The sequence below is a fragment of the Temnothorax nylanderi genome, unplaced genomic scaffold, assembly GCF_030848795.1.
Source record: "Temnothorax nylanderi isolate EJ_2023f unplaced genomic scaffold, tnyl_v1.0 TNYL_tig1188_pilon, whole genome shotgun sequence".
Lineage (NCBI taxonomy): Eukaryota > Metazoa > Arthropoda > Insecta > Hymenoptera > Formicidae > Temnothorax > Temnothorax nylanderi.
In genome coordinates, this window is record NW_027250250.1 from 1 (window position 1) to 25,412 (window position 25,412).

Here is a 25,412-nt window from a genome sequence, read left to right on the forward strand (position 1 = left end):
TTTTCGATGATCCTTTTTTCTTTCTTTTCTCTTAATTTTTTTATTTGTATGCTTTATTTATTTCATTTTTATTATAACTCTTGAAACGAATATCCTACTTCTTTTTGAAAAAAAATTCATAAAAATTCAATGGGCAGATATGGGCAGCTGAATTTTGTTTTATTTAGTAGATAATACTTTTATGTATAACCTCCAACAAATTTTAAAACAGCATTTTACGACAATCTATTACTTTTTATCTAACAATTCAAATTTCTATTTCTAACCATTTCTATTTAACAATTAATTCCCAGAATTTTTTCACATATTTTACTAACCTTCAGATGTTGATTCCATTTTGTTCCGCTTGATTTTATTTACTTCAAAAACTTTCACACGTTCGTAACGAAAGCGTCCACCGTCCGCTCTGTATCTACAATAGTGTAGCGCTCGACGAAGGCCACATTCCGACTGAGTTTGAGGAGAGGATTTAGGGAAAGGGACGTTACTGTGAACGGTTTTCGTTTCTTAGGGGATCCCTTAGCCAACCCAATGATGAAAAAAACCCTAACTAGAAACTTTTTTTTTCGACTTTTGGCCGCATAATGCGGGCTTCGGCCGCACCTCCCGTAAGTTAGCGGTCAACTTCGACTTTATTAATTTTTTTTTTTTTAATCGTTTGTTGGTCGTTTGTTGTGATTGTTGGCCTAATTACAACGTTTGTTGGTTCTTAATTTTGTTTAAATTAAAAAAGAAAAATTAGCCTTAAGTTAGCCGGAAAAATTTTATTTTTAATTTAAAAAAAGCCTAATCGATGCGTAATCGTTTGCTGATGATTGTTGGTCTAATTTTAGCGTTTGTTGGTTTATTATTAGTCTTAAAAACGAAAAAAAACGAAAAATTATCTCACATTAAAGTAATCGAAGATTGGTTTATTTGCCTACGACTTAAGGTTTATTTCTATCAATTAAGGCTAACATCTATAAAACTGGCTATGAATACGGGCCTTAACATCGGCAGAAAATCATTCGTATGTATTTAGCCGGAAATGACGTCTTTTTAAAGAATCTCTATATGAAATCGTTTGTATTTCGTATGAAGACTTTTGAAGTGCAATTGAAAAGGTTTGTGAGTCATTCGTTTAATTGTAATTAATTATTTATTTTACACCATGCATTTAGCCGAAATAGATAAATTAATAAAAGTTTTATATGGAATCGTTTGTATTTTGTATGAAGAGTATGAAGTGTGATTAAAAAGGTTTGTGAGTCACCCAGATAATTTTAATTAAATATTATAAACTCGGTAATTAGCCGAAATATAGATTTTTTAGTTTTTCATGTTAAAAGAAGGCGCTAGTGTTCCCGAAGGTCCGTCTGCAGTCAGAATTAATATAAACGTTTTTAAAATTATTTTATACTGAATAAATAAATATACAGGCTATAATAAGCCTGTAGCTATAAGCGATAGTTGCTAATTAAGTTTGTCACTCATATATTTCCATCTTGCAGAGGACCTCCGTAACGAGATCAAAGATCCCATACAGCACAAAATGTTTTCAAAAAATATTTTTGAATATTTCTATAAAAATATTGCAAGAAATATTTTAAAATGGTTTTAGGAATATTTTAAAAAAGTTAAAAAACCTTTTGTGATAACATTTTTAAGAATATTTTGAGAATCTTTTAAAAATATTTATAAAAATGTTCTTCTTTATCACCCAGGAAATTTTCTTAAATATTTGAAATATATTTTTGAAATATTAATTTAAATCAACATATTTATTGTTTTATAATCTTGTTCCAAAATATTTAAAAATATTTTAAATCTATTATTGGTTCTAAAATCTTTTTTCAAATATTTTGAAATATTAGAAATATTCTTAATTAAAAGATGCATGATAGCGCATCTTTCCGTGCTAGTTTGGAACGACGCTGCTAGGCGGCGCATAATGGTAAGACTAACTCGTAAGTAAATTTCAGTTGAGGGCTAATATAAGCAGGTCTCTGGCGAAGCAAATCATGACATTCACAAGATAGATATGTATATTTTTCAAATATATAAAAAAAAAAAGATGTACCTATACTTTACAGATATTAAAAAAAATCTTTCAAACATGAAACACATTATTACTTATTGGGTTAAACATATTTTATTTTTTGAAGTAATATTTCTAAAAGATTTACAAATATTATTAAATATTTATTTGCAATCTTATAAAATATTTTTGAAAATATTTTTCTGACATGATCTGGCGGACATAGAAACATTCAAAAATATTTTTGTGAATTATTTTAATCTTCCTAAAAATATTTAAAAAATATTTAAAAACATTTGTGCTCTATGGGATGTACCAGTTGTGCAGGGTGAAGAGGTTATCTCAAACGCCCTGCCATAGCCCAAGAGCGACTCAAATGTCATTACCGCTGAGAAGTACTTCTTGCCATTTGAGTTAGCATGTCAGAGCAAGTCACCGCGGATTGTGATGACACAGCACTGGACTGCCTGCAGAAGTTATCGCATATGGCCATCTCACTGGCAATGTGCCTAATTCAACGGAGCCTAACAAGCTGCTGATTGTGCGCATTGTCGAGACAATTTGCGGTTGCTTCACCGGTCTACAGACCGATGAAGGTGTGCAGCTGCAGATTATTAAAGCTTTGCTGACTGTAACAAGACAGCCGTGGAGATACACGAGGGTACGGTATTGTTAACAATTCGTACTGTTTACAACGTTTACTTGGCATCGCGCAACCTGATGAATCAAACAACAGCCCATGCGACTCTCACGCAGATGATCAACGTGCTCTTCGCGCGAATGGAGACTCAGGCGGAGGAAGAGAATGTGAGGCTTGATGGGGAACATCAGCAGGAGGGTTCTGTCATAGCAATGGCGCGAAACTGAAGCCAAGCTAAGTCCAGAGAATGCTCCTGGTAAATTAAAATTGTCATTGAGAAATCGTAGAGGTAAAGCAATCCGCGTGACGGACGACAGATGTTTCGATCGAGAAGCTGGTGGCGACGGCGGTCGATGTGTGCAGGCACAGATTACGCAAGATTATGTTGGAAGATGTAACATCATCCGGTAATGTCGCGGGCGGTAGATATTAATAAATAACTATTAACAATTATCGTATATTATTTTGTTACAATATAACGGTTTTCTGTTTTAATAGTTTTGGTAGAATCGAATCGAAGATAAATCGGAAAGTAATGCTAAAAAAAAAGGAAAAGTTTTCCTGCAAGTTTTAGACGTAATAATTGTTCTTTTGATTAATTTCAGATACTACCGATGATATATTAGCGAAATACAGAAGAAAGCCAAGCGCAGCTAGCGATACAGCCTCGTCGAAAGCAATCAGTCCCGTACAAAAGAGGTGGAAGACGAAAGACTTTCAATCGATCTGAATAATGTAGAACTCTCTTATGCTTTTGCGGATGCTAAAAGAAAATTACGTCTGGTACTTAGTACTTAGCACTGCTGACCTTCAACACATTCCATGGAATACTTCAGAGGTATTTATTGTATTATTTTTTAATCATGGCGTACAAAACAAAGTGTGATTTTTTTATGGATTACTTAATTACTTAATGTTCAAATATTGGCATATAAAATTTTATTACAGAGACATTGTTGGTCGCAGAAAGAAAACGAACTGGTTGAGTTTTTACAACTACAATTGGCAGAAGCTATAAACCTGCAGGATAGGGCATTAATAGCTCATCTTCATGAAACTTTACGTTGCGTGCGTCTATTTAATGACGATGGATGTAGAAAGCTCTTCAAATCACTTCGAGAGGATTATCAAAAACGATCTCCTTATATCGCATATTTAATCAGATGTCGTCAAGGATTGCTGTCGACATTAGCTCACTTAGATAGGTACTGTTTATATATAAATATCATCTTTGTATGTAATGTATAAGTAAATGTAAAATATGTTTAAATGTAAGATGTTAACCGTTTAATAATAATATTTCCAGATTATGCGTGCGAGTTAAGTGCGATCAGGATGCTATCAATAATTATCTTGTATCCGTTTGTGTGAGGGTATTTTTGGAAAAAAAGGAGGCTTTCCTCCTGCGTTTCTGCGAAGAGTTTAAAAAGCTTACGCTAGCTGACGAGAAACAGGATCTCGTGGATAATTTTCTAGGAAAGGTCCACGCGGAAATGGACAACGATCCGATCTGGCAATGTACATGAATATAATTATTTATCTCGCAATTGATCTTAGCGGAGTGCTCAGAGACCGTCTGAACTTACTTCTTACTTTCAGCGGCGAGCGCCAACCAGTTAGATTTGGCGAGAGTTGTGGTGGAAAGAACCGTCATGGCACGGGTACCACAATGCGCTCTATCTAATGAAGATGGAGATGTATATAGGGACCAGCTTCTTCAGGATCACATAAAAAAGTTGGCGAAAGTCGTAACTCCAAATCACAAGAACCTACGCATTCCAAATGTTTATCATTACGAATGTTCCTGGTCATGGGCGCAGGCTGAATTGGCTGTGATATCGGCGTATAAGACTCCTAGGGATAAGTTGCAGTGTGTATTTCGTTGCGCGACTACCATCATGAATCTCCTCTCCATGGCGTCGGAAAGAGGCATACCTGCTGCCGACGATCTGACTCCCGTGCTGGTCTATGTCATAATCCAGGTATGCGATTGAAAAGAGAATATGTGATTTTAGCAAGAAGAGTGATTGTTAACGTGTGCTTAATTTCAGACTAATCCGCCGTCGTTGTATCGACTGTTCAATATGTAGACAGCTTTTACGGGAATCGATTGGAGGGAGAGGAACAATATGGTGGACGCAGTTCTGCGCCGCGATCGAGTTTATTAAGACAATGGATTAACAGTTTCTCAAGAGTATCACGATAAATAAGATTAGATTCGATGCTGGTGATAATGTAGAAATGTATCATAATCATAATTTGACGATTTCATAAAGAAGAAGAACAATATCTTGTGTAAAGCTAGCTGAACAGTTTTATGCTTCCAGTATCTTGATTAAAATTCTTAAATAGCCTCTTAAATAGTCTGTTAGTTCTTTCGCACGTTATTATGTAACATTAGCAAAGACTGAATATACGTAAAGTGTGGCTTTATTTTTATTTGTAACTCTATTGTACAATTTCGCAGGACATCGAAAAAAAGAAACGTTTAGATATTCTATAATTTATGTGTAAACAATACAGAACTTATAGAGAATTGATAACCATTAGCAGGATAACTGTCTTGACGTACTCTTTCTACATGCGCACCTTCCCCAAGAGCCGAGACTCGAACCAGATCCTTGAAAAATATCGCCACTTTCGTAGAGCTTTTGTACAGTTTTACTCTAGGATTATGTATCAGGAATATCGCGAGAGAAAGAAGACTTCGGAGATTTTTATCCGAATCGATCGACATAAAGAGAGAGCATAGTAAAGAAGCTATAGCTTTCGAGAATTTGAACGCATAATACTTGTTAATACTATGAGCGAATTAGTTTACGTCACTCTGTCAAGCTTTAATATTAAATTACTAATAATATATCGATATCAGTAGTTTAATAATAATACATTTAAAAGCGTTCAATTTAAAAGCAGGGCAATCCTAATAAACGACTGTAAAAAAAATTCAAGATGGAACGCAATTAGCAACTATCGCTTATAGCTATACAGGCTTATAGCCTGTATATTTATTTATTTCAGTATAAAATAATTTTTAAAACGTTTATATTAATTCTGACTGCAGACGGACCTTCGGGAACACTCGCGCCTTCTTCTTTTAACATGAATAACTAAAAATCTATATTTCGGCTATAATTACCGAGTTTATAAATATTTAATTAAAATTATCTGGGTGACTCACAAACCTTTTAATCACACTTCATAACTCTTCATACAAAATACAAACGATTCCATATAAAAACTTTTATTAATTTATCTATTTCGGCTAAATGCATGGTGTAAAAATAAATAATTACAATTAAACGAATGACTCACAAACCTTTTCAATTGCACTTCAAAAGTCTTCATACGAAATACAAACGATTTCATATAGAGATTCTTTAAAAAGACGTTCATTTCCGGCTAAATACATACGAATGATTTTCTGCCGATATTAAGGCCCGTATTCATAGCCAGTTTTATAGATGTTAGCCTTAAATTGATAGAAATAAACCTTAAGTCGTAGGCAAATAAACCAATCTTCGATTACTTTAATGTGAGATAATTTTTCGTTTTTTTTTTCGTTTTTAAGACTAATAATAAACCAACAAACGCTAAAATTAGACCAACAATCATCAGCAAACGATTACGCATCGATTAGGCTTTTTTTTAATTAAAAATAAAATTTTTCCGGCTAACTTAAGGCTAATTTTTCTTTTTTAATTTAAACAAAAATTAAGAACCAATAAACGTTGTAATTAGGCCAACAATCACCAACAAACGACCAACAAACGATTAAAAAAAAAAAAAATTAATAAAGTCGAAGTTGACCGGCTAAGTTACGGGAGGTTTCGGCCGCACTGTGCGCTGCCGCTGGTTTCTAGCGTCCATGAAATTGCAGCTTATCACGTGACCAGATTTGACGCTCGAATCCAGCGTCGAGCGTCATCGCACCTTAAGGGCCGATATCACAGACTGTGTTTACATGACACCGTTAATCGGGTTTTATAACATCGGTAGTTCTTAGGCCGGTCAATCACAGCTATTCCATTCTTCTGAAGAATGATTACGATTGGTCTTCCTGACAACTACCGATGTTATAAAACCCGATTAACGGTGTCATGTAAACACAGTCAATGTCTCCGATTAACGTGATCCTCCGATTAAACTTACTCTGCATCTCTTTCTAACTGTCTTTTCGTCTCTTTCTAGGGGGACAGTTAGAAAGAGATGCAGAGTGAGTTTAATCGGAGGATCACGTTAATCGGAGACTGTGATATCGGCCCTAAGCCTTGTGTACACGATACTAGAAATCGGTCCGAGTTTCGGTTTAAGCCAATGAAACTGCTGCTTTTAAAGTAAGAGCTGCAAGTTGATTGGCTTAAACCGAAACTCGGACCGATTTCTAGTATCGTGTACACAAGGCTTAAGAAATTGACCAATTACAGGCGAATGTAAGGAGAATAATCGACTGTGATTGGTCAATTTCTTACATCTTGAGGCTTACTACAGCTTACTCTATCTATTGTAGAAAGGATCCTAGCGGAAACGCGCTTGCCGCGCGGTAAGCTACGATGCGGTAGCCAATAAACTTCTGGCTCTTACGGAAAAGCTACATGTTGATTGGTTATCGCATCGCTTCTTGCCACGCGGCAAGCGTTTTCGCGTCCCGTGTGCAGGAGCCATTACCCAGATTGAATTTCTGAACGCATCCCTGGCTTTGCGTTGCGGTGAAGTGGGAGACGTCAGCTTTTCTTCGCTAGTATGAAATTGCGGCTTTACGCTTGTCCCATTTGCTCCAATTTCAACGAGAGAGCGCGATATACGCAGGCAGACAAATATAGATACATACAGTCGTTCACGGAAAGGTTGCAACACTTTTTTTTTGATGATTTTTGGAACGCGCAGAAATTTTGAGATCGCGATCCACCATCTCTGTATACACGTAGTGAACGGTTATGATAGCTGTCAAAGTGAGCTATACAAGGTGGAGGGTGGAGGTTCACGAAATGTATCTTGTGCGCCGCGGAAAATCTTAAGATATCAACTGGATACTGTAATATCGGGGTTAGTATAAAAGAATAAGCTAAATAGACCATTTTATTTTATAAATTAATTTTTATTTTCAAGACATGTGTAACATTAAAAATTAATGTAATATAAACATATTAATATAATTATTTATAATAATTATATTAATTATTATAATAATTATATTAATTATTATAATAATTATATTAATTATATTAATTATTTATAATAATTATATTAATATATTGTGTTATATGTTATGTTAATTTTAATTACATAATTAATTACATAATTAATAACATTAAAATTACAATAATTAATAACATATTAATTTTAATACATAATATTAATACATAATTAATATAACAGTAAAATTAACCGGTGTCTGGATTAATGTTCGGCAAGCAGAGGACATCAGTCGATTGAAGAAGCTGCCGTGGAAGACGTGGATGCTGAGACTGCGAAACCACATCAATGCTTCAAAGCCAATCCTTCTCGTCAAATAACGATGAAGTAATCTTTCTAAAAAATTACAATTATAAAAATTAATTACTTGCAAATTCTGTTTTAGTACAAAATCATTATTTTATTATAATTATATTAAGTTGAGGAGATAGATTTACTTACATAAAATTGCCAGATCGCTGATTACTATTGACTGTTCAGTAAGAACAGATCAATCGCAATCTGTTGTCCGCTGCAATCCAGAGCGAATCTCTTGTAGAAATTCGTTGTGGGATTAAGATGTGCATGTCTTTGTTCACTCTAGTACTGGGATCTTCTCTCGGCTGCAGGGCCCCTGGACCGATATTAGGCAGGCATGTTTGGAAAACGGCGATACGCCCTCGGGTGGTAGAGAGGAGTTTGTGAACAGCTTGACGACCGGCACCAAGGGCGTTGTTATTATTAAGAGTGCCACAGAACTTGATGGGCAGCTAGGCGAGAAGGTCGCGGAATCGGCAGGCCCATAGATATTTCAGATGACTTTTGCCTTGTGCCGTGTTCATTCAAGATTTTCATTCCTTCATTCGTTCATTTATTAACGAGAGTTGTTCACGTTAAAATCATTCAATGTCAAACATATTATTCATTTATTCATACATCATCTTGGTGAAAAAACTTCTCATATTTTCTCAGAAATTTTGCAAGAATTGGAACTTATAAAAAATTCTGAAGAAGTATATGATATTTCTCAGATACTTTCAGAAATAATTGAAGATTTTTAGAATATTTCAATATCCGTATATATGAAAATTTCTGATAAATTGCACAGATTTTCTCATATTTATTCAAGTTTCTACAAGGATATATTAGCGAAAAATATTTTATTCTTATTTTGTCTGAGTTTTTCAATTTGTATAAAAAATCTGAAAATTTCTAAGTATTCTAAAAAAATCTAAAAATGTTTATAGAAATTTTGATTAATAATGTGAAAAATTTTGATATTTTTTCACCAAGGCATCCATGGAAAGTATTAATACCGTGTGACACTTCCATGATTCTCTATTACTGCATTTAATCTTTGGGGCATAGATAAATTTTAAAATAATTCAGGCCTTGCGCGAAAACCTTCCCATACGTTGAGAACATGTTGCGCTAATGCCTCGCGTCTACGTGGAAATTGGGGATTCCATATTTTCTGAGTAGCTTGTTCCTCTCGTTTTTCATAATGTTACACGCTCAGATTCATCCGACGAAAATACCTTCTCATTCGAGAAAATGGTATTTGTCCATTCATGCTCCCATGCCAAATGCTGCAAGGCAAAAGCCATCCGTTGTTCTTTGTGGCGTTCAATTAATTGTTTATATGGAGCCAGTTTATATCGATTATATCTCTGTTCCCGCTCTCTGCGCCGCACGGTTTGCGCTATCGCATATTAGGAGCCTATCTCATAATAGGGGACTTTCCTCTACATTGCAAAGAAGTACGGTATACAAATTAGTGCGACAATTTAAAATAGACGGCCATATAAATTCTCGGCCAATAACAAGGCGTCCACGATGCACTACCGTCGAGGAAGATCAACAACTTTTAAATTTAGTTCAGAAGACCGGATTCCGCTCAGCGGCGCAGCAAACGGTAGCGGAAGTTGGTTTGAATTGTTGCGCGCTAACCGTGCGACGCAGATGGCGGGAACAGAGATACAATCGATATAAACCGGCTCAATATAAACAATTAACCGAACGCCACAAAGAACAACGGATGGCTTTTACCTTGCAGCATTTGGCATGGGAATATGAATGGACAAATACCATTTTCTCGAATGAGAAGGTATTTTCGACGGATGAATCTGAGCCTTTAACATTATGGAAAACGAGAGGAACAAGCTACTCAGAAAATATGGAATCCTCAATTTCCACGTAGACGCGAGGAATTGGCGCAACATGTTCTCAACGTATGGGAAGGTTTCCGCGCAAGGCCTGAGTTATTCTGAAATTTAGTTGCATCTATGCCCCAAAGATTAAATGCAGTAATAGAGAATCATGTCACACGGTATTAATACTATGTGATCTTCCATGGATGTCCTGGTGAAAAAATATCAAAATTTTTCACATTATTAATCAGAATTTCTATAAAAATTATCAGATTTTTTTTTTGAATACTCAGAGAAATTTTCAGATTTTTTATACGAATTGAAAAACTCAGACAAAATAAGAATAAAATATTTTTCGCAAATATATCCTTGTAGAAATCTGAATAAATATGAGAAAATCTGTGCAATTTATCAGAAATTTTCACATATACGGATATTGAAATATTCTATAAATCTTCATCTAATTAATTCTGAAAGTATCTGAGAAATATCATATACCTCTTCAGAATTTTTCATAAGTCCCAATTCTTGCAAAATTTCTGAGAAAATATGAGAGATTTTCTGAGAAATTTTTTCACCAAGGTGATGTATGAATAAATGAATGATATGTTTGACATTGAATGATTGTAACGTGAACTCTCGTTAATGAATGGAATGAATAAACGAATGAAGGAATAAATCTTGAATGAACACGGCACAAGGTAAAAATCATCCGAAATATCTTTGGGCCTGCCGATTCCGCAACCTTCTCGCCTAGCTGCCTATCAAGTTGTGTGGCACTCTTGATGATAACAACGCCCTTGGTGCCGGTCTTCAAGCTGCTCACAAACTCCTCTCCACCACCCGAGGACGTATCGCCGTTTTCGAAACATCCCTGCCTAATATCGGTCCAGGGGCCCTGCAGCCGAGAGAAGATCCCAGTACTAGAGTGAACAAAGACGTGCACATCTTAATCCCACAACGAATTTCTACAAGAGATTCGTTCTGGATTGCAGCGGACAACAGATTGCGATTGATCTGTTCTTACCGAACAATCAATAGTAATCAGCGATCTGGCAATTTTATGTAAGTAAATCTATCTTCTCAACTTAATATAATTATAATAAAATGATGATTTTGTACTAAAACTGAATTTGCAAGTAATTAATTTTTATAATTGTAATTTTTTAGAAAGATTACTTCATCGTTATTTGACGAGAAGGATTGGCTTTGAAGCGGTGATGTGACTTCGCGGTCTCAGCATCCACGTCTTCCACGGCAGCTTCTTCGATCGACTGATGTCCTCTGCTTGCCGAACATTAATCCAGACACCGGTTAATTTTACTGTTATATTAATTATGTATTAATAATATGTATTAAAATTAATATGTTATTAATTAATTTTAATGTTATTAATTATGTAATTAATTATGTAATTAAAATTAATATAACATATAACACAATATATTAATATAATTATTATAAATAATTAATATATTGTTAATATAATTATTATAATAATTAATATAATTATTATAAATAATTATATTAATATGTTTATATTACATTAATTTTTAATGTTACACATGTCTTAAAAATAAAAATTAATTTATAAAATAAAATTGTCTATTTAGCTTATTCTTTTATACTAACCCCGATATTACAGTATCCAGTTGATATCTTAAGATTTTCCGCGGCGCACAAGATACATTTCGTGAACCTCCACCTTGTATAGTTCACTTTGACAGCTATCATAACCGTTCACTACGTGTATACAGAGATGGTGAATCGCGATCTCAAAATTACTGCGCGTTCCAAAAATCATCAAAAAAAAAAGTGTTGCAACCTTTCCGTGAACGACTAGATACATACATACGTACCTATTCACCGATTTTGTCTCGTGTCAATAGGCGGTGATCTCGTATGGTTTATCCGAGTTTTGCGAGGACCGAAGGAAAGGAAGACAACGTGTGAGATCCACAAGTGCTACGGAAAGCGACCAAGTGTTGGCGACATGCGGCTATGACGTTTTTAAAATTCACCCGAGCGAAATATATTGCTGTCATGTAGTACGATGACGTATAGACGTCAAGATCATACGGAGTACTTGTTTTTTTTCAGCTGTTATCATGGGATCTAGATTAAGGCAAGTCTGTTTTTTCTTTCCCGTGCAGACTAGTGCAGAGTCGCAGATTTCGATATAAATTCCTTTTGAGTGAGACGTGATGAGAGCATAGTTTCACTTTTGCATCGTAGTCAGATGGTTCTGCAATATAGAACGTTTCCGCTTCGTTCAACAGAATGTATTTTATATTGTAGATAGGGACGGGATCTCAAGTTCAATATGTAATTGAAAATTCGAGTCAAATCCAATAATAAAGTGTTTCATTTTCTAGAATTCAAGTAATATTTTATACAAAAATAATATTTTGAACATTGTACAATACTTGCGAAGTAATCAATCCCGACTAGTTAATAGTTTTGTACCTTAGAATGAATACCTGCGAGATTCGAAATGTACATACTTATAAGGCTGTGGTCCACTTGACGTTACAAATGCTTCGAAGCATTCCTCTTCTCCTTTCTTTCAATGAAGAAAAAAGGGGAAGAAGAACGCTTCAAAGCATTTGTAGCGTCAAGTGGACCGCAGCCTGAAAGCAGTTTCTATTGTAAAGAATCGAATTTTTTAAAAGTAGTACTCGAACGGTAGAACTCTAAGAGTGAAGTTGTCAGTTTAAAGATTTTTAATAACTTTTATTCTATAGGTATTTTTAACCATATTTTTATTATATTTAATTTCAATGATCGATAATTTAATATTTGTAATTTATAAAAATAATTGTTTCTTTATACAAACGTTTTGATTTATAAGAACATAAAATTTATAGTGAAATACTCATTAAAGGTTTGTACATATTTGATCAAAATTTGAACTCACTTGAAAGTAATACTCTTGTTTTTCGAGGTACTCATAGAGAATTTAAATCAAATTTTATTCAAGTCTACTTTGAGCCTACTTAAAAGTCTATTGCTTTTATTTTTTGATTCATAAAGAGTTTGAAACTACACCAACAGATTCCAACTTATAAGATACTTAATCCTATCGTGCTAATTGTAACATAATCATGTATAACCAAACCGAATAAGTACATTTATTATGCCAACAAATAATTAACAAATATTTTTTGCAATAAATTAAATTATTTAATTTATTCTAAATTGCATCAATCTAGAAAGATTAAAACCCATGTTGATTTATCGAAATGTCTTGACGATTAATCTGATCAAAACCGAATGTCGATTTGTCATGATGATGATAGCCAATCGAGTCGATTAAAAAATCTTAATTTATAATCATTACCCTTAAAATTTTGTTGCAATACCTTCGAAGCTTACAAGCTGCATTTTATTCAAATTGCATAAACGTGGGTATTTTCTGTAATATTTTTAGGGAAAATGTCAAACAGCTTTTTGAATGCTTCTGCGAGGTAGCCGCACCAATAGGAGAAAAGCCAGCTTGGATACTCCAGAAATATCCCAATTCCTTTTCGGATGAAGAGATACTTAAATCCGTTCCTAAATTTGCATATCCTTGCGAATTTGAAAAGTATATTGACATTAATTACTATGTGATTGTGAACTTTATCTACCTTTTATCATAATATATCTGTTACATCTTTCTGTTTTAGTTTATTGGTACAGCACTTTTCGTTTGTGCTTACTAGCATAGATTCAAAATGGACTTTTGGATTCTGCCGTCACGATCCCAAAACAGAAACGGCTTTAGTAGTCCTGAGCGCACTTCCGTGGCACGAAACATTTTACAAGTTAGTTAAAATATATTAATTAAATACTTGTACAAAATAGATCAAAATATGAAACTACGTTTTCATCGTAGATTATTGAATCACATTGCATCCTTGACCAGCAATGCCAGCGGAGAAGATCTGTGGAAATTTCTTGAGAGTGTACATACGTGTGGAGTTCCAGTGCCTGGAAACTCCCTATCCATCCCTTTACCAAATTCTACATTGGTAAATAAATTTTTGAAATCTATCGCAATATCATAATTTGTCAAATTGACAAGTGTATTTAAATTATTATATTAGGATAAATTTTATGTTATTTTTCTGATATACGGATTGTTTTCTAATGCTCTTTTTAATATTACATTACTTTCAACGCATTAAAAATATTTTATTTTTTTCAGAATTTTATTTGTCAAAGTCCAAAACAGTTTCAATTACCTAGTATCCCTGAAAATGTAAGTAATGTTATCAACAGCTTATTTACACACACACATACATACTCACGCACACACACACGCACACACACACCCAAGGTGTTCCCAGTTTAAACGGCTAAACTTGAAATATAAATTTAGATCTTAAAACAAGAAAAATTTTCCTCTGGAAGTATGCTGGCAAACGCTTTGTTCAAGAGATATTGATTTCTGAAGTTACAGAATTATTAGGAATGAATAAAATTCGAAATAATATAGATTTATCCTTTTTATTGCTAAATTATAATGAGAATTAAAACAATTATCCTTTTTACTGCTAAACAGTAATCAAAATTAAAACAATTATCCTTTTTACTGGTTAATAATAATCCAAACTTACAGTAACCAAAATTAAAATCATATTTTCTTTACTGCTAAACATTAATCAAAATTAAAATAATTGTTGCCTTTACTGCTTATAGTAATCAGCTTTACAGTAATCAAATTTAAGTATTAAATATTTTATTCAAAATGATGACTTTCTCCCTAGCCCAGAGACAAGCATTGTATATATGGGTAAGAGAACAAGTGGCTAATGACATTGTGTGTCTGTTATTTCTTCGCACGCTTGCACTATCGTCTGTTTTAATGATTGAAGGTCATTAACAGGTATTTCATATACTTTTTGCTTGAGAACACCACATTCAAAAAATCTATTAGTATTAAATCATTTTGAACAACATATTACTTAAATTTTGATTACTGTAAAACAGTAAAAAGAATAATTATTTTACCTCGGTGGTCACACCTCTTTTTCAAATACGTTTGTCACATGGGATCAATTTGACTCCAACCAATTCAAGCAGCTGCTGTTCAAAAACTAACAGTTTGGACAGGATCGCAAAAAATTCTAGAATTAAGTTTAAACATTATAGAATGTGTTCTTATTATAAAAAATTAACTTTTTGAATGGCATTATGTTCAAAAAATCCTAAAAAATATAAATTTCGAAAAAAATCAAACTTATTTTTTAATATTTTTTGCTCAAAATTTTGCATAGTACTCTTAAGATATGTTACTTGAAAAAATGTGGTTACTTTAACCCCATGTGACAACTAAGGGTTAATTTTGATTACTGTTAAGCAGTAAAGAAAATAATTTATTTAATTTTGATTAATGTTTAGCAGTAAAGAAAATAATAATTTTAATTTTGGTTACTGTAAATTTGGATTACTGTTAAGCAGTAAAAAGGATAATTGTTTTAATTTTGATTACTGCAATATTTAGCAGTAAAGAGGATAATTATTTTAATTTTGATTACTGTAAAGCAATAAAAGAGGATAAACCTACATTATTTCGAAATTATTTATTCCTAATAGTTCTGTAACTTCAGAAGTAAATATCTCTTGAACAAAGCATTTACAAGCATACCTCCAAAGGAAATATATAATTTGTAAATAATTCAAAAAACATTAAAATAATTTTTAAAAATTTGTCTAGAACATAAAATTGTTGTCAAATATCTCTAAATTGTGGTTTTATTGTTTCAGAGGAACTTGACTGAATATTATAGCGCTGTAGATTCGCACAATATGATGATGATATTCGCATCTATGTTATACGAACGCCGTATCATTTTTATTTCAAAACGTCTATCAAGATTGAGTGCATGTGTACAAGCATGCAACGCTTTAATTTATCCAATGATTTGGCAACATATATACATCCCCGTTCTGCCATTATCATTAATAGATTATTTATTAGCGCCTATGCCATTCTTGATTGGTGTGCCTACCCTAACGCTTCAGGTACCTATAACAAAAATTTTTCAAGAATATTATTTAAAATATATTATTATTATTTATAATACATACGTTTTGTATGTATATTTTAATATTATATATACATATGTTATTTGTATAATATTGTTTGCAGAAAGTACCCAAGAGTGATTTAGGAGAAGTTGTTATTTTAGATGCTGATAATAATACAATTGAATCACCGTTTCAAGATCTGGAGTCTTTACCTCAAGACGTAGTGCGTAAAGCAATATACCACTATGATACAATAAGATAACGTATCTTTAAGGATTAATATATGTTTTAAGTAATAAAATAAAAAGTTTCTATGTTGTAGGTAACGAATTTGAAGAAAGCGTTACGCAACAGGCCAGCTCTTCTCGGAGATGGCGTATCAAGGGCATTCCTGCGTGCGTTAGTGCAGTTAACAGCAGGTTATAGAGAAGCATTAACTTTACAGCAGGGTGAGCGTATTACGTTCAATCAAAATGCATTCGTCGAAAGTAGGCCATCTTCTATGCAACCCTTTTTACGAAAGATGTTGGAATTACAAATTTTCCAACAAGTAAGTAAGTGCGTGTTATAAATATAGCATAATTATAACTGTTCGATACAATATAATAAATTTTTTGGGGTATTTTCAGTTTATAGAAGAAAGGTTGAACATGCTCAATTCAGGACTCGGTTTCTCGGACGAGTTCGAAATGGAAGCCTGCAGTTATTCAGCCAAATCAAGTAGTAAATTTATGCAGCAGTATAGGGAATGGACTTACACCATGCGAAAAGAAAGCTCCGCATTTTTCCGTAGTGTAAAAGATAAGGCATGTTACATTAACATTTTAATTAGATCAGATTCGATATCAGTTTATCTCCAACATCGAATATCTGCCTTTATTATAAAATAAAATGAAATAATGTTTTATCGATTGCAGGCTAATCCAGCAGTAAAATATGCTGTTAAATCAGTAAGTTTAAAGCACATTACTTTGCATTATATACAGTATATTCTTTTTCTCGTTAACATTTTTGATCGTTATTCATAACTTTCTGTATCATTTAGTATCTATTGGAGTATAGTAATAGTCGATAGTCAATGGAAGAAATATGTTGTAAAGATTGATATCCACAGGTGAAAGATAAAGGCAAAGATATGAAAACGGCATATAAAGGATTAAAGTGGAAAGGTGTGTTTTCGTGATGTTGGTATATATAATCTTTATTTATGTTAAATATCCATTTATAAATATTTGTTTGGAGGACAGGACGGTCTAATAGAAGTGAAACCAGTATGAGATTTCACCAGCCACGATCGGCTCCTAGCTCGCCTACATTAGACAGAAGACCTATTGGATTTACATCCCCGCCAAAGTCTCCAAATGGTGTATCAGCAGCAACTAGTTACCGAAAGGACTTGCGTTTGCGGAATAGCAATTTCACTGATACAAGGTATATACAATCATTTATGTATTGATCATTTCTTCGTATCACTAATATAATTTATTCTTATACTATTTAAACTATTTTTTTATATTACTTAAATGTCAGATTAAATGTTTTATTTTAAAATTCCTACACAATTATTTCCAAAACTCCATTATCCAAAAAAATGGTTTTACATATAAAAATATAGATATTTATACAAATCAATTCTCTTCACCGTTTTGCATATGAAAATTATTATGATAAAACTATCGAAAAATGAATATTTTATGAGATTTTATATATATGGTCAAAGCCCAAAACGCGGGCAAGGATTGACTAATCAATTCTGCCGAACGGCCAAGCGTCAAAGCTTTGTAGTAATTTGCGTGCGTGCGTGCGTGCGTGTGTGTGTATATACATATGTATATATATATATATATATATATATAACTTTATGTTGTATTTTATATACATATATGAACAGAATGTTTTATATAACGTTGTAAGCTGGTTTTTTCCCCAAAACTATAACATTAAGCATAGCAAAGAGATTTTTCTTGTTTTTCGCAATTTATATAAAAATAATATAGAAAGGCACTACTTTGTCTTCTCCAGGTAGTTCAAGGAAAACATTCAATTCCATAAAAAAATTATGAAACTATAAAAACAGAAAAAATTGTGTTTGGAAGATAATTGCGTGGAAAGATTAAAATGGGACATCTTATATAAATGGAATTTTATTATGTTCATTATTATTTATATTACAGTAGAAAACAATACTCACCTTTAAGTCCTAGTTCTCCTGAAGAATCAGACTCTCCATTGGAACGTATAAATATAGATCTTATGCACGAACTTCGAGATGTGATATTTCCAAATACACCGCCTGTGGATAGGACAGTAAGTCTTCTACAGTTTACACAATACTTATACATTACTATTTTGCAATTTACATAAGAGTACAATCTTATTAGTTGTCGAAAACGATGAAGGTATATTTATATAAATGAAGTATTGTACCTTTTTTTTACAACTGCACACATCTTCATGCTTTCAATTCTTGGTTGTAGCAAAAATATTTAACATATTGTAAGCAAATTTGATCCAATGCCAATTTTTTAAAATAAATTATCTGTTTGCTTTAGTCATATAAATCTCTGTTGCTTTTTGTGAATCGTTTATTCGTGTCTTTAACAAGCGATGAACCTTATCATTTTCATGTCCAACATGAAACATTATGAGAGAAAATAGTTATATACAGCATGTATCCTCATAAATTACGTCCAACGAAATATTAGATGTATGCATGCATAGATATGTCCAATTCGTAGGGAAATATTTTGCATGCTCGTACTTGAATCATCCTCGTCCACTTAAATTTTCCATCGGCATTACTTTATATTCTCGATTCTTCAGTTATTATAATATAAGTCATTTAAATATCTACCTGACTTGGTAAAGCAGTTACTTGGATAAATTAGATTGATACATGTTAACATGTTAAAGATATCTTTTTACTAATATTGATTGTTTTATCAAATGTTTATGCATTTTATGCTATGCACCATCTCTGTATTATTAAATGTAATGGCACACAATTCTGACTGATAATAATTCCAAGTAAACATACTCGTATGCCATTATGTGCATGCGTCACATATTGAGAATTGGTAGAAATACGCTCTTTGATTATATCAATAAAATTTAGACATTTTGTAACTTGTATCAGTTAATTTCTTATAAAGAGGAAAAGTAAAGATTTGTCATGCATCACTTTCAGTTGAAACCAGTACGCAGTTTAGACAGCTTGAGACCTGCATGGAGTGGGCACTTACGGCACGGCCCTCTACCTAGTACTATCATTACAAATCCACGCAAAGTTTCTTCGACAAAGCAAATTTTATTTTCCTCCTCTCATCCCCTTCCCTCAAACAATTCGGGTAATCAATCAAAACCGTTTACTTCTAATTCAGTGACTACAAAGTCAAATAGTACCATGGAGATTGAAACGTCACCTTCACCTGTATTGCCCGTGTTACACAATCAAAATGCTCAACCAAATCAATTTTTACGTGAATTGCATGTACATAATGATTTCGTAAAACCTGTCGTTAACTTATCATCGTGCATTCATGAAAAAGAGAATGCGAAATCTCAAGAGAGATTTTCTTCAAACGATAGAAAATTCAATCCGAAAGATTGTCACATTTTTACACGTGCCGATCCAATTCCAAATACATTGGATGACGAACCTTTCAATAGACCTTTCAAAACGTCAAATTTTCTTCACGAAGTAAATGAAGATGATCCTTTCGATACGAGTAGAGTATTCACGCCTACTTATTTGCAACAAGCTGCGCCACTTTTTAAATCCACGATTTCCTCGACGCCCGCTCAATTTCATCCATTATCACATCCATTCGATACTACATCCTGTTCTGCACAGGCTAAGGTAAACATCATCGTTCACTATCTTTTATATCTATAAAACATTCCGATCAATTTTGGTTCGTGATTGTTGGGCCCGCAAAGTATGTGAAAATACAATACTCGAGATATTTCAGATTTACCGAGCTATCATTCAGTCGCAAATGCCAAAAACCCACCTGAAAAAATTAAGTGCTATTTTTCAATATCAAGATAGCACTTATTATCGCGAATCAAAGGATTTAAGTTTCAAATCTCTCTGATTCGATAATAAAGTCTTCAACAAGGAAATTTAAAATTTAATTATCGAGTGGCTTAAAAAAATAAAAACTCGGTAAATCTATCTTTCCAAAATTTAGTTTCTTATTTTTAATATTTCCACTGTCGTGTTTTTGTCCACGTCCTCAACTTTTGGCTGTGATAAATTTTGTAGTAATTCATGTACGAACGCAGTATCAAATTGTCAAACGATAATGTCCAATAATTTTAAAAATGCGTATACAAAATGAACTATTTTCATGTATCACTTCATACGTACTTCATTTTTTATTTTAGAAAAAAGTTTTGGAAGAAAATAAAAAGTTTTAGAAGGGTATGCAGAACATGTACACATGTTTTATAATATGAACTTTTTTACGAGATACTAACGTCTATTTTTTTTTAATGGAATTATATGATTTTTCAGTAATTTGATTCTTTAAATTATTCTACACTCTGTAAGACAGTCATCGAGAAAAATCAATACTTTATGAAATATTACTTTTTTTATGTTAACACACTTTATAAAAATTCCGTCAAATATTACTTTTCGATTATTTCACTTTAATATTTTTATACACGGAATAATAAATAACAACATATTGATATAAATATAAAAATTAATTTGTGATTTGTATAATTGTGTATTTCTTCTATATAATAGATGCATGCTATAAAAAATTCGTTATATATCATAGTTTTCGCTTAAAATTGAAATTTTTATTCTATTTTTTCCGAAGTGAAAAACAACTGATGTACTCAATGATGATACAGTAGAATAGCTCATTTTGTATACAAAAGCTACATACATATGGGACATTCCATGTCAACCGGAACAGCGCCACGCCCAAAATTTGAGAGGGTTTAAAAATTTGTTTTAGGGTGCAAAATTTATGTAAACATTCATTGAAGCTTACGGCAAAACCAGCGATACTATCCAAGAAATATTTTTAGCGAAAACAAAAGTTTAAAAAATTGTTTATGAATCAATAAAATATTTCTTTATGCTGACGTGAAAAATGGCATTTGCAATTTATCGATAGTATCGCTAGTTTTGCCGTAGGCTTCTGAGTGAAGTCCTTACATCAGGACATCAATATCCCTGGCGAAAATAAGAAGCTTTATAAAGCGTTGACAACCGTTCAATGAGGGTTTTTTGAGAGTTTATACGCTTTCAAACTTTATAAGAACGCTTACACAACGCCGTTGGGTTTTTCAAACGCTGCAGCGTTGCAATTTCCGCTCTACGAACTCTCTACTGACCGTTTCTAAACTCTCAATGAACTTCCGCAAACGCTCACTTCTCATTTTCGTCAGGGATGCGCTCTCATTTACATGCTCTCTCGCGCGCGCTAAGACACACACGCACGCGCATACAAACACACACACACACACACACACGCACGCACGCACGCACGCGCGTACGCACACACACACACACACACGCACGCACGCACACACACACACACACACACACATTCTGACTCCGCCGTTTTGAATTTTCATATTATTCATCATATCAGATTTGTTTTCAGTGACCCCAAAACCTACTATCACGTGCACAAGTTACGTGTCTTCCAAGTTTAATCAGCACTTCGATATTAATGAATTTTTATCTCGAAAAGGATGCGTTATATCGAAAAATCGCAAGAGGGCATTTATACTTCAAATTTGACGCAGAATATGACCATATTTTTTTCAATTACAAATTTTAAGTTTCGATTTTTCGTCCGTTATATTGGATCCGCCATTTTGAATTTTTTTAAATCCAATATACCTAACGTAAAGTACACGAATGAACACACAATTTAGATGCAAAACAAAATTTTACTCTGTGGTTTTATAATTTTTTTTTCAAGTTATAACTTTTTATTGTGTGACTCTCTTTATTCTAGGCGCCATACTGAGTCCGCCATTTTGAATTTTTTAAAATGCGCACTCGGTATTCGAAAGCTAATATGTTTACATAAATTTTGCACCCCAAAACAAATTTTTAAACCCTCTCAAATTTTGGGCGTGACGCTGTTCCGGTTGACATGGAATGTCCCATATATCAAGCACATTAACTCAATCATTACCACTAAAAAATAACATTTTGATACTGCAAGTTGAATTCGCGTTATCCTCTCACATATCAAATGCTGCCTGAATTCATTAATGAAAATTAAACGATCGGGACGTGTTTTTTTCTTACAGGATTCTCCCGATGTCCCAGATTTGATACGGCTAGATTCAACAAATAGCAACGACGATTTCGATCCGCTTCTATCTAAATCTTCCGAATTTTCGAGCACAAAACAGATGAGTCAATCGTTACATTTACCTGAAATGGGTGAAGGTCTTAGTAACCCCTTATACCCTTATTTTCAACAACCGTTGCACAAAAACAATGAGAAGGCGAAAACCTCCGATAATGTGGGTGATATGGATTTATTACAGGCGTATGGTATAGACTTTAATAAATTTAGCTTATCCAATGGTGATAATCCATCCGCAATGAATACCGCCGCGTGTAATCGAAGTGATAACAGTATTAATAACACGATGGACACATTCAGTTTAACGCTGAATACACCTGCCATTAAATCACAAAATAATTGGACGAAGTTTGAGTAAATATTAGTATTACATATATATACAGAATGTTTGGTAATAGGTGTAACACTCGCCATGGATAAGTACAAAGGGTTAAACTGAATAGAAAAGTCCTTTACCGTTTTGCGAGTTTCTCGATAATTAATAAAAAATTAATTAATAAAGATTTATGAATAAGTGTGTATTCAGCGACAAGAGACAGCCCAGTGTTACGCATCATATGTTGCTAAACGCACGCTTCTCTCAATGCCTCGCACGTGTAGCAACCGCAATCATCGCGTGATGCTGGACTGTCTCTTCTCGCCAAATCGCGTGGACGCGCCCCAGTAAGTAAAATGTTAGCAGCATGCGCACAGATTGGCAGAAAATTTGATCAGATCTCACACTAAAATCACAGCCATCTGTGTCCGCATTGAGCTCATGTTCTGTCAACAGAGTCTGCTGACTGGAAATGTGAGTAGATTGACAGCAGAAACCGTGCAGAGTTAGCACCAATCTGCTCACACTGCTTGTAAGCAGGCTCTTTATCCCATTTCTGGCAACAGTTTGTGAATATCATCTGATACAGCAGCTTCTGTGTGAAATTTGTTGTCTTTCTGACATCAAAAATTTACTATAAGATATGCTCAGAATCTGTTTGCACAGGTTTGACTATCTGGGATACTGATTCGCAGATATTTATTTATTAATTCTTCATTAATTATTAAGAAACTCGCAAAACAATAAAGGACTTTTCTATTCAGTTCAACTCGCTCTACCTACGTACGAGAGAAGGCACGGTAATTACCAGACATCCTGTGTGTGTATATATATGCCTACACACATTATAATTGTAAATATATCATTAGTAACTTTTTTTTATGCATTTAGATACCTTTATCAGCAAACATTCTCATTAACACTCCTTTATAAGATCATCTCATCCAATAATTATCATGTTATACACAGAATCAACCGCCGGAATACTGTTTTGCGTCATAACGACATATAGGTAAACGACATATAGGTACTTATGTACTTTCTTTGTATATCTTTCGTATTAAAAGCCAATGGCATCCGTGCATCCATATTTCGGCCAGTGCGATATTTCTGTTTCTATTATATAATCAGTATCTTTTCAACTACATTATTATTCGTTCACGGATTGTGCAATGCAAGAACATAATGTTTTTATTTGGTAGCAACAACATAACAAAAAGACTTGAGGAAATAATAGGTTTGGACGAACTAAAAATTTAGATACTTTAATACTTTAATGTTGATAATGTACATAATTAATATATTGAAAACCCGTAAAAAACATATTACATTTACAAAAATAACAGTATTGTTTATTGCTTATAATAATACTGTCACATCCTCTTACAAAATTCTAAGGTATCATTATAATGTCTACGTTACATTCACCTCTATCTACATCTTACAAATTTTCATGAAATACTCAATTACATATGAGTACAGTTTTATAACACATTCGTAGATGCTAGGTACCCAAACATATTTACTGTAATGAAAGCGACTGCATATATGCAATAGCGAAGGAAACTAAGTGAAACGAACATACCGTACAATTTTATAGTTTAGATTATTGTTAGATATATCAATTTTAATAATTGTTGCACATTTATTGGCAATGCTTTATAATAAATCAATGCAAAAAAATAAGATGCACTGTTTCTAGCATATTTATCATATTTGTTATTATCCCGTTATCATATCCTACATATACGCAATACTACATATAAAATTTAAACATATTCTATTGTAATAAAATTACTTTAAAATCCTCATGCCTTACTGCTATTTTCTAATTTTTTCTTAATTTGAAAGTAAATTAGGCATTATATTTAGCACAGTTATAGGATTTAAACGTAGCATTGTTTAATTTCAAGAAAATCGACCACGGTCACAGCCCTTTTTTCAAAACTAAGGTATAAATTATTTTAGAAGATGAGTGGAAGAGTCTTCTGTCAGAAAAAATAAACTTGTAACTAGATTATTTATAAACATTAAACGTTCATTTCATCGACTACAATTGGCAAACAATCATCGTGACGATTCGACCATTGGTTTTGGTCCGATTGATCGTCAAGACGTTAATAATCTTTGATACTTATAAAAATGTTTTTTTAGTTTTCTCCTACCATTGCTCCTATTTTATTTCGCTCATAAAGCTTCCTCTATGAGGAAGCCAAACTAATAAATACTAATAATTATGCATCAAATAAAATACAAGCTTCCTCATAAGAGGTGCTTTGTGAGCGAAATATTACTAATTTAATTATAAATAATCTAAACCGAAAGTACATTCGTAATTCGCCAACGATATAATAAACATTAAACGTTTATTTCATCGACTACAATTGGCAAACAATCATCGTGACGATTCGACCATTGGTTTTGGTTCGATTCATCGTCAAGACGTTAATAACACAGGACCACAAAAAATTTTTTTTGAAAAGCAACTGGGATCAGAGTAGGTGTTTCTTATAGATTTTGGGTCACTGAATCCGAATTCGTAAACCGTTTTGCTCCATCACGTCTAGATTTTTAGATAATCGAGAAAAATAGCGGAAAATCTGTGAAAATTGAAATAAACATTTAAAGAAGAGCAAAAGTATAACATCAAAGAAGAGAAAAAGTATAACATCAAAATGCGGTCGCAGAACTGATTTAAATATATTTTGGTAAGTTAAATAAAGTGCAAAAAAGGAGGATGTTAAAAAAG

At 33.1% G+C, this 25,412-nt stretch overlaps 2 protein-coding genes and 1 long non-coding RNA gene across 5 annotated transcripts; 2 read left to right on the plus strand and 1 right to left on the minus strand.

Annotated features, from left to right (window-relative positions):
• The first annotated feature begins 2,860 nt into the window (after positions 1 to 2,860).
• On the plus strand, positions 2,861 to 5,090 carry LOC139786906 (GTPase-activating protein and VPS9 domain-containing protein 1-like). The gene is made up of 6 exons (XM_071726019.1): positions 2,861 to 3,079; positions 3,263 to 3,495; positions 3,606 to 3,862; positions 3,964 to 4,175; positions 4,257 to 4,639; positions 4,709 to 5,090. Exons 2-6 carry the CDS (start codon positions 3,406 to 3,408, stop codon positions 4,745 to 4,747), a joined length of 981 nt encoding a protein of 326 aa, XP_071582120.1. The 5' UTR covers positions 2,861 to 3,079; positions 3,263 to 3,405; the 3' UTR covers positions 4,748 to 5,090.
• A 2,530-nt stretch (positions 5,091 to 7,620) lies between these two features.
• LOC139786905 (DENN domain-containing protein 1A) lies at positions 7,621 to 24,369 on the plus strand. 3 transcript variants are annotated; one of them, XM_071726017.1, is made up of 16 exons: positions 7,621 to 7,703; positions 11,872 to 12,107; positions 13,413 to 13,568; positions 13,651 to 13,788; positions 13,860 to 13,995; positions 14,172 to 14,225; positions 15,734 to 15,991; positions 16,119 to 16,220; positions 16,320 to 16,547; positions 16,627 to 16,803; positions 16,915 to 16,947; positions 17,112 to 17,166; positions 17,245 to 17,428; positions 18,172 to 18,304; positions 19,185 to 19,856; positions 22,286 to 24,369. In XM_071726017.1, the coding sequence occupies exons 2-16, from the start codon at positions 12,091 to 12,093 to the stop codon at positions 22,703 to 22,705; spliced, it is 2,763 nt and encodes a 920-aa protein (XP_071582118.1). In that variant the 5' UTR covers positions 7,621 to 7,703; positions 11,872 to 12,090; the 3' UTR covers positions 22,706 to 24,369. The 3 variants fall into 3 exon arrangements, with proteins under 3 accessions (XP_071582118.1, XP_071582117.1, XP_071582119.1); XM_071726016.1 differs by lacking the exon at positions 7,621 to 7,703 and adding an exon at positions 11,634 to 11,744; XM_071726018.1 differs by lacking the exons at positions 7,621 to 7,703; positions 19,185 to 19,856 and having other exon boundaries at positions 11,828 to 12,107.
• LOC139786907 (uncharacterized) lies at positions 7,913 to 9,925 on the minus strand. The gene is made up of 2 exons (XR_011722462.1): positions 8,295 to 9,925; positions 7,913 to 8,189 (listed from the first exon to the last, which is right to left on the minus strand). It is a non-coding gene; the product is annotated as an uncharacterized lncRNA (long non-coding RNA).
• Positions 24,370 to 25,412: the final 1,043 nt, after the last annotated feature.